Source organism: Lolium perenne, chromosome 3 (genome assembly GCF_019359855.2).
Source record: "Lolium perenne isolate Kyuss_39 chromosome 3, Kyuss_2.0, whole genome shotgun sequence".
NCBI lineage: Eukaryota > Viridiplantae > Streptophyta > Magnoliopsida > Poales > Poaceae > Lolium > Lolium perenne.
The window spans coordinates 267,288,159-267,304,773 of record NC_067246.2 but is presented as its reverse complement, the minus strand read 5'-3'; the positions used below and the strand labels follow the sequence as shown (position 1 = coordinate 267,304,773).

Genomic DNA, 16,615 nt, shown 5'->3' with positions numbered 1-16,615 from the left:
TGCACACACTGTCACCATTACACCATGGAGGAGGAATAGAGTACTTTAATAACATCACTAGAGTAGCACATAGATGATATTCAACTAGATCACATAAAGAGAGAGATGAACCACATAGCTACAGCGGAGCCCTTAGCCTCGATGGAGAACTACTCCCTCCTCATGGGAGACAGCAGCGTTGATGAAGATGGCGGTGGTGTCGATGGAGGAGCCTTCCGGGGGCACTTCCCCATCCCGGCGGCGTGCCGGAACAGAGAGTCCTGTCCCCCAGATCTTGGCTTCGCGATGGCGGCGGCTCTGGAAGGTTTCTCGTACCGTGGCTTTTTCGTATCAAAGATTTAGGTCAGGGACCTTTAAATAGGCGAAGAGGCGGAGTCGGAAGGTTGACGAGGCGGCGACACAGTAGGGGGGCGCGGCCCACCCTCTGGCCGCGCCGGGCTGTCGTCTTGGGCCCACAGGGCCCTCCTCTGGCGGCTCTCGGGTGTTCTGGAAGCTTCGTGCAATTATAAGATGCTGGGCGTTGATTTCGTCCAATTTCGAGAATATTTCCTCACTAGGATTTCTGAAACCAAAAACAGCAGAAAACAGGAACTGGTACTTCGGCATCTCGTCAATAGGTTAGTTCTAGAAAATGCATAATATCATCATAAAGTGTGAACAAAACATGTAGGTATTGTCATAAAACAAGCATGGAACATAAGAAATTATCGATACGTCGGAGACGTATCAGTCAGCGGCACATTCAACTTTAACCTAACCGTCGCCTACCTCGCGATGGAAGTTATTGACGTGAACCGACGGTGCAGTTCCCGCAGAGGCGCAACGAAGCGTCTCATCGTGCTTAGCTCTGCTTGCCGGTGTTAATGAGCGCCACCGCTCCCCCGCCTCCCCAGCCTATAAAAAGGGCCGCTCTCTCATCGTCCCTCACACACAAACCCTAGCGCCTCTCTCTCAAACCCTAGCCACCACCGTCTCAAGAGTCGACGCCATGTCTGGTAGAGGCGGAGGCCGAGGTCGCGACCGTGGTCGTGGCCGCGACAGAGCTGCACGCTCACCGTTGCCTGCGACGCCGTCGTCTTCATCGTCGGACCTACAGGAGGAGGAGTGGCAAGTGCTGTTCGAGTTCGTCGTCGTCCTCAAGGGTGACCCACTCTTCGTCACCGACAAGTTCACCGACTTCGTCACTGGCGACGAGCCGTCCTCGCTGCACCTGTTGCCGGTGGATTGTGGACGTGATCTTCAACGCGCGCGGCAAGATGTACCTCCACACCGGCTGGGAGAAGTTCGCGCGCTGCCACCACCTCGAAGCCGGTTTCGTGCTCACGTTCTCCTTCCTTGGCGAGGCCGACATGAGCGTCAAAGTGTTCGACAAGACGCGTTGTCGCCGGCACTACCACGACGTCAACGCCGAGGAGGAAGATGACTGAGTATTGTTTCTTCGAAGTGAAAATAGGCACGAAGGTTTCTGGTTGTTCTTCCTCGTCACTAGCTGGATTTTCTAGTTTGGGTGACTGGGAGTTCGTGCGAGTGTTCTTTCTTGGCAGCGAACATACGAAATCTGCAATGCCAATACTAGTTAGGTTTCGTTATTTTGCAATGTTTTAAATTTGTGTCAACCATGATTCAAATTATGTATTAGTTTGTGAAAACCATGTTCCAAACTATATCTTAGTTTGTGTAAACCATGTTCTGAATTATGTATTAGTTTGTGGAATATTTCTTCTCTCTATTGAAATAAAAATGCAAAAAGAGTATTTTAATGTTTAAAAAAGTTTGGGGGCGGCGTTTGAGGGACGCAGTTGGGGAACGACGTCTCCCAAACGCGTCACGAACAAAACACGCCCCCAAAACACTCGATCCGACGCCGTTTGAGGATGCTTTGGGGGACGCAACTGGAGATGGTCTTATACACCCCATGGTGGGCCTTTCTTATCCTAGTGGTCCTACAAACCAATGCTATCCTTGTAAAGGTGGAGGTGGAAGGGTAGTTGAGGCAATCTATGATAGATTGGGATATGTAATCATGTGTTATCTATGATGGACTAACCTACATTGCTTTCTATTAGATGGGCATCTTTATCTGGACCGTGATGAGATTCTCTGCTTGGATCTTCATATCTTGATTTTTTTTTATCTTCTATTTATTAACTTGTTGACCATAATATTCTTGCTTAGAATATTGTTTATTTGCTTCGAATTTGTCAACCTGCCACATAGGACATGAGTGGGACCCTAGGTAGATAGGATAATTTATTCCCGCAACGCACCTCAAAATTGGAAATTGATCATAGCGAGAAATAGAGAGTTATGTCTAGAAAAGTCATTTTAGATCCTATGCACTAGTGCTCTCATTGTATTAAAAAAATTGAAAATTATATTTATATGTTCTAAAAAATGATGTCACAAAATTTTAAAAGGAGTTGATGATGTAAAAATGTCAACTACAAATGTTTTATTTTCTGAGCTACACAAAAATAACAAAGTATGATTTCTTTTTGGAGATTTGAATCGCTATACTCAGATTCACATATTTGGTATTTTTGTGTAGCCCATAATACACATTATTTCAGTTGAAAGTTTAGCGATTTTTTTTAATAATACATTTTTTTTCTTTATTTCTAGAAATAATACTCATTTTCGCTAATTTGCAGAAATAATACACCGTCGGGAAAAAAGAACCCGATTGAAAGGAATCAGGGTTGAGCAACCCGATTAGTCCATATCGGGGTAGTATAGTCCGATTAGTGAGGATAGACTGCAAGGCTTCAGGAAATATCATTGAGATTTATATCCTCACATCGGATAGGAGCCACTTGACTTTTTGCACAATTGGCAACGAGGCTGGTGACATCTCCAATTTCTTCCAAGGTGGTGGCCAAGGTGTTAATATCATCCTTGTTGGGGGTGAAGAAAATGGCGACATCGTCGGCATAGAAGGAAATGCAAATGGTGGGTGCTCTTCCCTGGAGTCTATGAAGATGGCCTTGATCGGTGGCTTTGCGAAGGATGTGGTGGAGAGGGCCAATGGCCAAAATGAATAAGAGCGGCAGTAGGGGATCACCTTGCAAAGCCCCCACCCATGTTTAACGGGGTCAACGGCAAAAACATTGAGAAGAACTCCTGGCGGGGACGAAGATAAAGGCGCTGAAATCCAATCCCGAAATTTGCTAGGGAAGCCCACATGTAGAAGAACATTCAACAAGTAGCCCCAATGGACGGAGTCAAAAGCTTTCTTGATGTGGAGCTTGAATAGATGGCGTTTTCAATTTGTGGAGCTTTCTTGCTAAGTTTCAAACATACAATAAGTTGTCATGTATGCAGACATGGCATTGTTGCTCTCAGGTGCATATTGCTTCCTTTCTTAAAAATGCATTTTAAACATATTAAAAAATATCAAAATATTGCGAAAAAATGTTGCGTGTACATCTCCACATCCTACGTGTTCACAAAGTGTCATAGGAAAAACCGAGTTTTTATATGGCCTGTGCGAAAATTACAAAATTTGGTACTAAAGTAAGGTTTTTTGTGAGACATTTTATGATCTTTTTTTTTTCACACGACACGGAAATTATAAAAAAAAATTACGAAACATTAAGAGCATCCCCAGCCATCTCCCCGAGAAGCCCCTCACGACCCCTTTTTTTCATCCGGACGGCGAAAAACGACCCAGTCATGCCTCCAGTTCCTCATTTTCATCCGGATTTAGGCCTAAATCCGTCCGGACTCCCCATGCCATCCTCGGTTTCCCGGGGTGCTGCCGGGGACTCCGGATGGAGCAAACTCCGCGCTCTAGCCCGCGTGTCAGTGAAGATTCCGCGCTCTGGCCCGCGCAAATTCCTCTGGACGGTTGGAAAATTGTTGCTCCCCATACCAAAAATAGGTCCAATCCGGACGAATTTTCATCCGGATTGTGCCCCGGGAGCCTCCAACGGCTGGAGATGCTCTAAGCAAGTACCTAGAACATGGAGATATACCGGCCAAAAAAATCCCTATAAATTTTGATTTTTTTTGGTAAAAGGAGCATATGCAGTTGGGATCAAAAGTGCATTTCAGCATGTATGCTCCTATTTCTTGATCGATGCACGTTGAGCATTGGAGATAAGCTTGTCCATATATGGGGCAAGGTTCATGGCAATCATCTTGTAGATGAGCTTTGCAATCGCATGGATGGGGCTAATAGGTGGTTACAACCTCGTCGCCTTTTTTCTGGGATGAGAGCAATGTTTGGAGACAAATGAAAATTGTCGGCGTGGAGATTTAAAAATTGGTTTATGAGCGCCATGATATTCACCTTGATGGTACCCCAACAAGCTTTTAGGAAATCCCCAGAGTACCCATCTGGCATTGATGCCTCGTCACTTAGGGTTTTTTCCCACCGCGGCATTAACCTCCTCTTCCATGAATGTTTTTTTTTGCATCGAGCTTGCAAAGGTTGCATTGGGGAGTTGGGATAGACGCCCAATTGAAGTTTGTGTCTTGAAGTGATCATGTATGATGGCTGTCTTTTGATCATGCTCCATGACCCATCCGTTGTTATGCTTGAGACGCTCTATGTGAGTCTTTGTTCTCTGCCCGTTGACACGTACATAAAAGTATATACTATTTACATTTCCCTCCTTTAAGCTCATAAACCTCGAAGCAAGACATTTCCTCGATATTTCAAAAGACGCCATACCGACGATCCTCCTGTTAGTCTCCTCGTTGCTAAGATCTCTATTTTCTTAAGCCAGATCTAACAACTGTAGAATGAACTCTAAAGCCATGTGGAGCTCCACTTTGGCCTTTGAAAATAGATATTTGCTGCAACGATGGAAGGTTTGACCGGCCCTTTTTAGCTAGCGGAAGAGAAGTTGACAAGGCACAACGTATCCATCCCATTCCAATCTTGGTTGACCACTTCCAATAGAGGCTGATATTTTTATCCAGTTTCAAACTGGAAGGTTTTGAACCTTCTTGGTCCACTATAGTTGGCAAGAAAGAGAGGGCAGCCGTCAACCAAGGAGAGGGCCTTCTTGTTGCTATCTTTCATCATGCTATAAGAATGAGTAGAACAACTCACCTTGGTGCTACTCATCCTTTGGTGTCACTATATGCAGTTAAACTCATCGTACCTGCTATGAAAATCATATAAGCATTTGAGATTTCACTATCTTATTGTAGATTACATGGGCAGTGTATCATAAGACAAGTGCACCTGATAGTCCTAACAGTTAGGTTTCGGTATCTGCGTGGGATTAGCATTGATTAAAATTGGTGAGAACAATGAAGAGAGGATGATTCATGTTAAGCAATGACCGATGGAGTATTTTTTTGGGTCCAAATCTGGCCCTTGGGCCAAATTATTTAACTCATTAGCTCCGCGGGTGAAACCATTTTGAAATTTGGCCATGGCACCAACGAGGATGGAGCGACGTTGTGCGTTTCGGCGAATTCCGGCAGAAAATTGGTCAATGGGTTTGACACCAATGGGTTTAGTGCAAACCTAGATTCGGTGCTGTCTGCTTTGGCGCCGACCATCCTTAACATCGGCATGCACTATTTTGGTTTCATGACGCTAGGGCTAAACTCAACGCTAGATTTGGAAATAGTTTCTACGAGGGCAGATACCATTAGTTTCTCCCAAGGAGGCCAGATAGATCATAAAAAAAAAAAACCACCGACGAGCGTCACGCTACTTCGTATATGAAAATGATACTATACATCTATCGCCATTCCAGCTAAAGGCTCGACATGGGGGCGTTGGGCGGCACCGAATACGTATAGTATATAGACACAGGTTCCATTAAATGTGTTGCTCCATAATTGTTTTTCGTGCATCAGCATCTGCATGGAGGCATATCCACCTTGCATCGATCGAGTGTTGGTTTCCAGCGAAGCACATAGTACTTCCGCATGCAAACGACCGCACCGCGCATCCCATAGCTCGGTGCAGGTGCACTGCCCCAACGTGGCGCCCCGCGCTTTCTCCACGCACACACGCGCACGCTCCATAAGACGTCGGCTGAATGTGCACGCACACACACGGACGCTCCACGCCCAGTTCTATCTCGAGGAACCAAGCACATATGGCCAAGGTATAGAGCTTGTAGAATTCGTCCTAATTCTATCTTCTCTTCCGTCCTGAATTTCTTGAGTTCCGTCGTCAATCTTATGCTATTATTGCGTCGTGGCAGGGGACGGCGAAGAAGACGGCGGCGGCCGGCGATGGGAGGAGCAAGGAAGGTGTCGTGGAGAAGGTAGACGGCATGGCGCCGGTGAAGGGTGGCGGTGGCGGTGACCTGGCAAACGAGGTGGTGGTAAGCATGCCGGTGCACTGCGAGGGCTGCGCCAGGAAGATGCGACGGTCTCTGCTGCGCACCGAGGGTACGTGCTATGGAGTGGATATGCATCCGAATAGCTCTGTATAACTGCTACGAAATCTTTCAACTAATTAGTTCGTGAAATAAAGGGTTTGAGGAGGTGATCGTCAGTAACTCGACCAACACGGTCGTCGTGACTGGCCAGAAGGCACTGGAGGACCCGATGATGGTGGTCGACAGGGTCGAGAGGAGGACGAGGAAGAAGGCGCTGCTTCTCAGCCCATCGCCGGCCAAATTGCCGCCACCATCAGCGGTGAAAAATAAGGATACGAAGAAAGAGGCCGCAAAGGCAGACATGAAAAACGATGTAACGGAGCTGGATATGGTATTTTTACTAAATCATTAGTACTTGTTGCTATTTCATATTAAGATCATTCTTAATTAGTTCATTACCGTTTTGTTCTTACCTTACTACCTACCTATGTTGATATTTGTTTAAAGCAACATCTTTTTTATACGAACTATATATGATTGTGGACCAGAAAATGGGTGTAGTGATGAAGATAGAAATGCATTGTGAAGCTTGCAGCGAGGAGATGAAAAGGAGGATCCTCAACATAAAAGGTACTATCTCTGCATGTTAATAAATGTATGTGGAATTGTGGATAAACCACTCATTTGTTTTTTGAACTCCGTATATATATGGTTGCAAACTGATAATCAGGAGTGGAGGAAGCGGTGCCACACATGAAATCTTCAGAGCTGATGGTGAAAGGGGCAGTTGAGCCAGCAACCCTGGTAGGATTCATCCACAAGTGCACGGGAAAGAAAGCTGCCATCATCAGGGCAGAGCCCCTGGATCCGCCGCCAGCAGCAGCGGCGATGATGGGCGGCCAAACACCAGCGGATGCCAATGCAAAGCAACAAGAACCATCTGACAATCTGAAGGAGAAAAATGAAGGTGTAAAAGAGGAGACCAAACAAGAGGCGAAAACAGGGGGAGGAGGTGGAGGGGAGGTGCAAAATGTCGACGAGAAGACCAAAACTGAGATACAAGATAAAGGGGATGGAGATGGAGTTGAGAAGGAGAAAACCCAAGTGCATATGCCAAATGACGCGATCGATGGAGTTGTAGAGGAGAAGAACCAAACGAAGGATCACCAGTTCAAACTGCCTGTGCAGGATGCGGTTGTTGCGGTAGCGCCCGAGGCTGACCTCTACGAATACTACTACCACCCACCCTATGCTTACGCATACCCGCACTATGCGTATCAGCAGTATCAGTACCCATATGCTGGCCATCCAGCGGCAATGTATCGTCCGTATCCGCACTACCCACCGGCACCGCAGACACTCAGCGATGAGAACCCAGAAGCATGCACCATCATGTAATGAACTGCCCGTAGCTTCCATGTTATAAATGATAGTAATACATGGGACGGTAAAAATAGTAATACGTGAAATAAAACATCCGGCCGCTGCACTGTATAAGTAATCAAATATTCTATATATTAATGGTGTATATACTATTACAGTATATGTGGACTACCTGCTTTTTTGTTATTAGTTTAGATTTTTGGTTTGAATGAAATTTGACATTATATGTTTTATTGAAAAGAGGGCAAAAGCCTTGCCCTATTCCATTCCTTTAATTAAGAAAGTGTTTACAAAAAAAGCAAATACATCATGACTACTCTCGCGGCATCAAATAGTTCAAACGGGCTATCCAATCCTTTTATATATATGGTGCTAGGGCTGGGGAGTGGGTCCAAAAGAAGGTTGATTAGGGGTTTGTGATCAAGGCTCCCTCATGAGGGGAATGTGGTATACCACATCCCCTTCCATTTCTCTAGGTTAGTTAGACTAGAATAATTCCAACACTAAGATTATCTCCATCCCTACCATTTAGAATTAGGATCTATGATTAATAAGCATCTTTTCTTTACATTGGCGTTATATCCTCTGAATCCCGTTAGCTTCGTGTATCAGCGCATAGACAACTACTTGACCAGCTGATCCACATTTAATGCCAATGATCCGAAGTAGGGTGAAATTACAGACATGTGCTTGCAGTATACCTACTAGGAAGCTTGCGGCGCGGCGACACGCCGCGCCCGTGGTGGTTCCTTTTTGATGCATACAGTTAGCGTTGATGTTAAAACGGACTTATATTTGTTAGATGTGAAATAGTATTGTCAATATAAGGTAGGTAACACATATATTTATACACATGGTGTACCATGCTAACAGTACCGTTCTAAGTTTGGCTCGCATCTGCTTGGTGACGTCGCTGTCTCACTCCACAGCTGAGCTGAACTGGGTCTGACGATCTTCGTCTCTCCTGGCCGCTTGCCCTGCCGTGTGAACCACTTGCAGCGTCCCTGCATCCACATGTCCCAATCCGGACGTCAAAGCTCGCAAGCCATCTCAAGGGGACATGATATGACAGAGATGTCGGCAATGAGGGCTTCCATTGTCGGGGCGGGATGTGATGTAGTACATAACTGTTCAACCTGGACAACACTATCCATACCTTAACTCGACCAAGAAAACACTGACTTTCAATCGACCAAGAAGATGCTAGAATGTTACGGTGTAACATAACTGGTTGTTCATACATAAAGCATGGCATTGCTTGGTGCTATGAGGATCAAAAAACACAAATAGCACATATGAGATAACATAAGATCAGTAAGCAAAATAGATGACATGAAACTGATAGAGTTGCCTGCATCCAAGATGTATAATGAAAGAAACAGGCAGAACAATTGGTATGTTTGGTACAGGGTAAGGGCTGAAAAGAAGGACATTTTCCCTATTTGATGTGGAGAAGATATTGCAAAAAAGAAAATTCAAGTGTATGTAGGGCTAGTTTGTCAATTAGCTGACTAAAATGCATTAATAACTGATAGGCATAACATTGAGAGTAAGTACTGCAAAAAGAAATAGGTAAGTGTTAGAAAGCTATTTTCTAAATCAGGTGAATCTAGGATGCACATATAGTTAATACTACGACCAAGTGCGTAAACATACCTGCAACCAAGCTTGGATAGTGATAGCTGAGCATTGTTAGAGGTGATCAAGTACTTGGTACACTATAAACTAAAACTGAACCCTCCAAATGCAGTGTTGATTTATACCTGAACAACATATTACACTTAGTTAATTTGCTAGTACGGAGAAGATAGAGAAATGAATCAGTATGGATTTGGATAATTTGGTGGATTTTCTGATGCACTTATAAACATAAGAGAATGGATTTTGTACACCCACGTATGGGTAAGGAAGCTATCCTGTCCACATGTACCTTTTTGAGATTCGTGCAAAAATCACACAGGTTGGCCCCTCATTCACGTTATGTCCCATCGTTATACTTAAATCCATTATGTCCTTTCCTGGCATGGGCCTTTTTTTTAATCGACGCGCTACGTCCATCATCTTCATCCTTAGCTGTTGCGTCCTCTTCTTCAAATTTTCAGTGGGCTCGTCCTTCTCCCATATCTGTGTGACACATATGAACAGCATGGATGTCCGGCTGAACGAGATATTCTCGGGCCGAGCTTTGCCTGTCTGGTTTGGCCGCCGATGCTGCGCCCACCTCTGGCGGAGACAGAGCCGTGGAGGTGATATACACCAGCTCCCTCGGCTCTCCTCTGGTCGCGACGATGCCCTGGAGAAAAAGGCTGAGACGGCGACCTCCGCTCACCTCCGGCTGTTCCCTCGGCCAACCTCCGACGCATTGCTCCGCCCCACCGCTGGAACCCTTCGACAGCTCGCGGATGCCCCTTCCTCTCCTCTGGTAGCTAGCTAGTACCCAACAGCGATTGCACTACACAATTTCTTCTGTCGGACAATGGCAGCAGAGCTCAGATGCTCAGTTACCTGAACTGGCAATACATACATCGTACCAACAGAGTATCCATGGGATGAATTCAGCAGATCGTTACTCGTTTGCTTTTGGGACCCCTTTGGTTTTATTTCTGCCAATGCTAGTAGATAAGTGGTAGCAGTAGGACTAGTAGCAAATCACATTTTGATCTTGTGAGCTGGGGACGGCTTGGGCGGTGATTTCTTCATGTTGCTACAAACGGAGTGCCTGCCCTTGGAGAGTTGGAGACGACATTGCCGGTGTCAGCGGCGGTGAGCAGGACGCGCGTGCCGGGGTAGGCGTCCTTGTGGCCCAGCGCGCTCGCCAGGATACTTAGGTTATCCCCTGAGCGTGCCTGCGAGAGGTCGGGGAAGGCGACGGACATGTCGACGGAGACCTTAGGTTCCGGGAGTCGGAGATGGCGGGTGCGGAGCCAATCTCGTTGACCAGGGCCACGACGGCAGGAGGGGCCGAGCTGGACACGCGCGCGAACTCCCGCGATTTCCCACCTGCTCGTGAACTTGGGGATGAGCTCGTCCCTGCCCTTCCATAAGGCGAGCTCGAGCTCGACAGCTTAGGCGCGTATGCCCGCCTCCGTCAAAGAATTCAGACCGCTCCAGCCGCTCAGCGCCCTCCCGTCCCACCGCGTTATCCGCCATCCTCGTCACGGCCTCCTCTGCCCGCTAGTGAGCCGCATGGAAGAACTCGCGTCGCTCGCTCGGCCTCCAGCTCCCGCGAACTCAGCAAGCCGTCGGCCTTGCGCTGCGGCTCCCGCGAACTCGGGACAGGAGCGACCAGGCCGAAGCGGCGACTAGCGCACCCAGCGCGGGGAGGCACGGGCGCGGCCGGGGAGGCGATGGGGGGGCCGGGGCGAGGAGTCACGGGCGTGGCCGAGGCGGGGAGGCAAGCACGGCCGGGGCGGGAGACACGGCATGCGGGCTGCACGGCGTCATGGCCGAAGCAATGGACCTGCCGCTCCCAGGTCGGAGCTTGCCATGGCCACCACGAGAGTGCTTGGGGAGAGAGGACATTAAGCTACAGAGACATTGCAGGACACGTCCTATCTGCTATCTTCTCAGAGATTCTCTTCCAAAACATCATATTTGGTCTGATACAAAAAATTTCAACCCACGTGTGCTACTTGTGCGAATCACCAAGTAATTGGAGCTTGAGTTTTCAAAAAAGTAATTGGAGCTTGAGATAGCTCGTGTACCCGTCCGTGCGTGTACAAACGTTTTTCCTTAAACATAAACATTTTGAATTATATGCGGCAGGGGTAGTAAGGAATAAAAACAAAAACTGAAGTATAAGAAACATAAATCTGCTTTGTAATAGACATGCTGCAGCAGTTCCGGTTCAATATCAACAAGCCAAAGTATATTAGGAATTCAAACCAGCTCCTGTGAATGAGAGTCTTTTTGGGTTGCAGCCGGCTACAGCCAAGCCAAAAAATTGGTGTTGACTGCGGGCATGGGCGTGCGTTTGGATTGACACCAAATTTCCGGATCCACGCCAAAATTTTGGTCAGCCGTTCACTTTCGTCACCATCTGCTGGGCGAGCTGACAGAGGCAAAAGCGGGCACCATGCCACCATCCAAACATCCCCTGAATTATAAAGTTCGCCTGATATAAAAAAAACCTAAAATATCATTATAACCCAGAACTCCAATGCTCACATGGATTCAATATGTAGAAGTAACGTAACTGATGTAAAACAGACCGCACAACACTGATAACGTTTTCAACTGGACCCAAATCTAAAAACATACACTGCATATGAAATAGTGATTAGAAACTATCAAACTGTGATGCGAATAGCTAATGTCACACCATACAATCAATTAAGTTAGGTCAATCCAAAGCGAATACTCTGATCATACTAAGCAAATTTATCTTAAATGTTGGCTCCAAGCTTAAAATGAACACGCAGTATTCACCATCAGTTTACTACATGACAATGCAGATCGCCAATAAATATGTCTAACAAAAGCAAGTGACATGAACGCTAAAAGGAACATGATCAGAGCATTTGGAAGATATTGGTATAGAAACATGGGGGAACTATCATACTAAAAGCATCTTCTTCTGCACCTCGGCATTTCATGCTGCAATTGTTGAACCTGCACCTAACGATTGTGGAAATCTAAATCCATATTAATCTTTTCTTTTCTTAACAAAGATGCGCAAAAGCATCCTTGTCTTAAAAACTATTCCAAAACCCCAAAAGGGAAGCTATTCATGACCAAATTGTATAAAATCTAAAAAGTAGATGCATAGCATAGGCACTCATACATCATCCATATCTCAGATGCGTTCGGTTGAAAGCAGAGCAGATTAAATTGCACAGTAAGGCTAAGAAGCACACACAAAACTGAATTACATGCTAAGAGTTTCACACCTATTGAGACCCCCTTTGTTTCTTGGCAATGAAGGGGTGTCTTGAGTGAGGTGGGCTGCCTTTAGCCATACTGGAATGGATATGCTCCAGCTTGCTTCTGCAAGTTGTGTAAGAATCTCTTGGCTCTAGTCCCACCTCGAATCCTTCATATTTTCTCCTTGATGTTCATCATGCTCCCACTCATGTCCTTTCATTCTGCAAGCATCCCCTGAACAAAGTAGCACGCACCATCATCACCCTATAACAAAAAAGTCAAGAAACAACTATTGCCTTTTAAAATACAGGCCTTTCCATATTCAGTATGGTATTATCGCAAGAACCATTCCCAAAGGTTATTTTTTGTAAAATCTTTTTATTTGGAAGTGAATATACTATATGTGAGAATCCCTAGATGTTCAGCTATCAAATATTACACACAACTGGATGTTATCTTAGGCTATAATGGAGAACACCTAGAATAACCAGCCGATTAAACTCAACTACAAAAGCAGAAACTCAAATATCTGCAAATGCTACGTTATGTAATCAGCTGATATAATAAAGTGGTGCACCGCACAAGGTAAATATGTATGCTAGCAGCCAGAAGATTGCCTTGCAATAGCATTTCAACTGAAATCTGGAACCAACGTTTTGCCAAACAAATAACAGAGTTCAGAAGATTGTCTTACTCCAAGAACATTTATTCCCCAAACTACATGAGCATCTGAGTCCAATTTTCGTGATAGCTCTATATGGTCCAATTCTGGTTCAATTCTTTATAGGGTGGACGTCTCTAGCTGTTGGTAGGAGGCAGGAGGTGACACGGGATAAAAGGTAAATTGAAGAAAAACGAATCTGCAATTCATAGGAGAAGTATCAAGGAAGATACACGCATCTAGATCCAACAACAAATATTGGATACATATTGCATCATAATCTCACCTGCTATATCCAGATCTCTCTTTCGAGTGTTTGCAAATCGTGGGATCAAAGCTAACCACATCTAAACCAAGGCGGGATTCAGGTCGTCTTTACCTAAAAAAAACAGCTGGGATTCAGGTCGTCCTCATTATACTGGGAAGAGGAGGTGAACATGACCGGTGGTACAGGAGGAAGAGAGGAGATGGATGGGAAGGATGGGAGAACGAACCGCAAGCTAGCCTTCTGCTGCTCGCCGGCGTGCAGTCCCTCGCTGCCGTTTGCTGCTCGTCCATCTGGTTGGCGGCGGGGCGTCTTCTAGCCTATGCCCCTCTCCCACAACCCGACCTGCCGCCGCCTACCTCTGACCCCGGCGGCCAGCTCCATAGATTCTCGGGCGCCTGCAGCTCCTCTGCACGAAGCATACAGCAGGCGGTCTCTTCTAGAGTACCTCCGTGGAAACCAATCGCTGAAGCGGTGTCTCCGAAGCGGGCCATGGGGTGGGCCGGAGGAGAAAATTGACCAGAGGCAGCCGGCGTGGGGGATAGGATGAGAGAAATAAGGAAAGGATAGGACAGAGGAAAGAAAGAGGATCATGGGCAACTCGTGCACCGCTTTGGCAGTTTAGCTAGCAGTTTTAACTGAACCCAGCTTCGAGGATCCATGCGTCAATGTTTAATTGTATAAAAAGGAACTGTGGACAGTGTCTAAAACTCCAAAACGCTGAGATTTCAGCAGATGGGTTCAACTTTTATATATAGTACTAGGAAGCTTGCGGCGCGGCGACACGCCGCGCCCGTGGTGGTTCCTTTTTGATGCATACAGTTAGCGTTGATGTTAAAACGGACTTATATTTGTTAGATGTGAAATAGTATTGTCAATATAAGGTAGATAACACATATATTTATACACATGGTGTACCATGCTAACAGTACCGTTCTAAGTTTGGCTCGCATCTGCTTGGTGACGTCGCTGTCTCACTCCACAGCTGAGCTGAACTGGGTCTGACGATCTTCGTCTCTCCTGGCCGCTTGCCCTGCCGTGTGAACCACTTGCAGCGTCCCTGCATCCACATGTCCCAATCCGGACGTCAAAGCTCGCAAGCCATCTCAAGGGGACATGATATGACAGAGATGTCGGCAATGAGGGCTTCCATTGTCGGGGCGGGATGTGATGTAGTACATAACTGTTCAACCTGGACAACACTATCCATACCTTAACTCGACCAAGAAAACACTGACTTTCAATCGACCAAGAAGATGCTAGAATGTTACGGTGTAACATAACTGGTTGTTCATACATAAAGCATGGCATTGCTTGGTGCTATGAGGATCAAAAAACACAAATAGCACATATGAGATAACATAAGATCAGTAAGCAAAATAGATGACATGAAACTGATAGAGTTGCCTGCATCCAAGATGTATAATGAAAGAAACAGGCAGAACAATTGGTATGTTTGGTACAGGGTAAGGGCTGAAAAGAAGGACATTTTCCCTATTTGATGTGGAGAAGATATTGCAAAAAAGAAAATTCAAGTGTATGTAGGGCTAGTTTGTCAATTAGCTGACTAAAATGCATTAATAACTGATAGGCATAACATTGAGAGTAAGTACTGCAAAAAGAAATAGGTAAGTGTTAGAAAGCTATTTTCTAAATCAGGTGAATCTAGGATGCACATATAGTTAATACTACGACCAAGTGCGTAAACATACCTGCAACCAAGCTTGGATAGTGATAGCTGAGCATTGTTAGAGGTGATCAAGTACTTGGTACACTATAAACTAAAACTGAACCCTCCAAATGCAGTGTTGATTTATACCTGAACAACATATTACACTTAGTTAATTTGCTAGTACGGAGAAGATAGAGAAATGAATCAGTATGGATTTGGATAATTTGGTGGATTTTCTGATGCACTTATAAACATAAACATTTTGAATTATATGCGGCAGGGGTAGTAAGGAATAAAAACAAAAACTGAAGTATAAGAAACATAAATCTGCTTTGTAATAGACATGCTGCAGCAGTTCCGGTTCAATATCAACAAGCCAAAGTATATTAGGAATTCAAACCAGCTCCTGTGATTGAGAGTCTTTTTGGGTTGCAGCCGGCTACAGCCAAGCCAAAAAATTGGTGTTGACTGCGGGCATGGGCGTGCGTTTGGATTGACACCAAATTTCCGGATCCACGCCAAAATTTTGGTCAGCCGTTCACTTTCGTCACCATCTGCTGGGCGAGCTGACAGAGGCAAAAGCGGGCACCATGCCACCATCCAAACATCCCCTGAATTATAAAGTTCGCCTGATATAAAAAAAACCTAAAATATCATTATAACCCAGAACTCCAATGCTCACATGGATTCAATATGTAGAAGTAACGTAACTGATGTAAAACAGACCGCACAACACTGATAACGTTTTCAACTGGACCCAAATCTAAAAACATACACTGCATATGAAATAGTGATTAGAAACTATCAAACTGTGATGCGAATAGCTAATGTCACACCATACAATCAATTAAGTTAGGTCAATCCAAAGCGAATACTCTGATCATACTAAGCAAATTTATCTTAAATGTTGGCTCCAAGCTTAAAATGAACACGCAGTATTCACCATCAGTTTACTACATGACAATGCAGATCGCCAATAAATATGTCTAACAAAAGCAAGTGACATGAACGCTAAAAGGAACATGATCAGAGCATTTGGAAGATATTGGTATAGAAACATGGGGGAACTATCATACTAAAAGCATCTTCTTCTGCACCTCGGCATTTCATGCTGCAATTGTTGAACCTGCACCTAACAATTGTGGAAATCTAAATCCATATTAATCTTTTCTTTTCTTAACAAAGATGCGCAAAAGCATCCTTGTCTTAAAAACTATTCCAAAACCCCAAAAGGGAAGCTATTCATGACCAAATTGTATAAAATCTAAAAAGTAGATGCATAGCATAGGCACTCATACATCATCCATATCTCAGATGCGTTCGGTTGAAAGCGAGCAGATTAAATTGCACCTGATAAGGCTAAGAAGCACACACAAAACTGAATTACATGCTAAGAGTTTCACACCTATTGAGACCCCCTTTGTTTCTTGGCAATGAAGGGGTGTCTTGAGTGAGGTGGGCTGCCTTTAGCCATACTT

General features: G+C 45.3%; 1 protein-coding gene and 1 long non-coding RNA gene across 4 annotated transcripts; one reads left to right on the top strand and one right to left on the bottom strand.

Moving 5' to 3' along the window:
- The first annotated feature begins 6,177 nt into the window (after positions 1–6,177).
- Positions 6,178–7,769, top strand: LOC127338631 (uncharacterized). Its single transcript, XM_051364673.2, has 4 exons — positions 6,178–6,363; positions 6,449–6,684; positions 6,842–6,923; positions 7,024–7,769. Exons 1-4 carry the CDS (start codon positions 6,246–6,248, stop codon positions 7,689–7,691), a joined length of 1,104 nt encoding a protein of 367 aa, XP_051220633.2. The 5' UTR covers positions 6,178–6,245; the 3' UTR covers positions 7,692–7,769.
- Positions 7,770–8,390: 621 nt separating this feature from the next.
- Positions 8,391–16,614, bottom strand: LOC127344053 (uncharacterized). 3 transcript variants are annotated; one of them, XR_007877706.2, is made up of 7 exons: positions 16,543–16,614; positions 15,178–15,766; positions 14,398–14,657; positions 12,566–12,803; positions 11,562–11,790; positions 9,333–9,439; positions 8,391–8,812 (listed from the first exon to the last, which is right to left on the bottom strand). It is a non-coding gene; the product is annotated as an uncharacterized lncRNA (long non-coding RNA). The 3 variants fall into 3 exon arrangements; XR_007877708.2 differs by having other exon boundaries at positions 11,562–11,806; positions 12,566–12,773; XR_007877705.2 differs by having other exon boundaries at positions 12,566–12,773.
- Position 16,615: the final 1 nt, after the last annotated feature.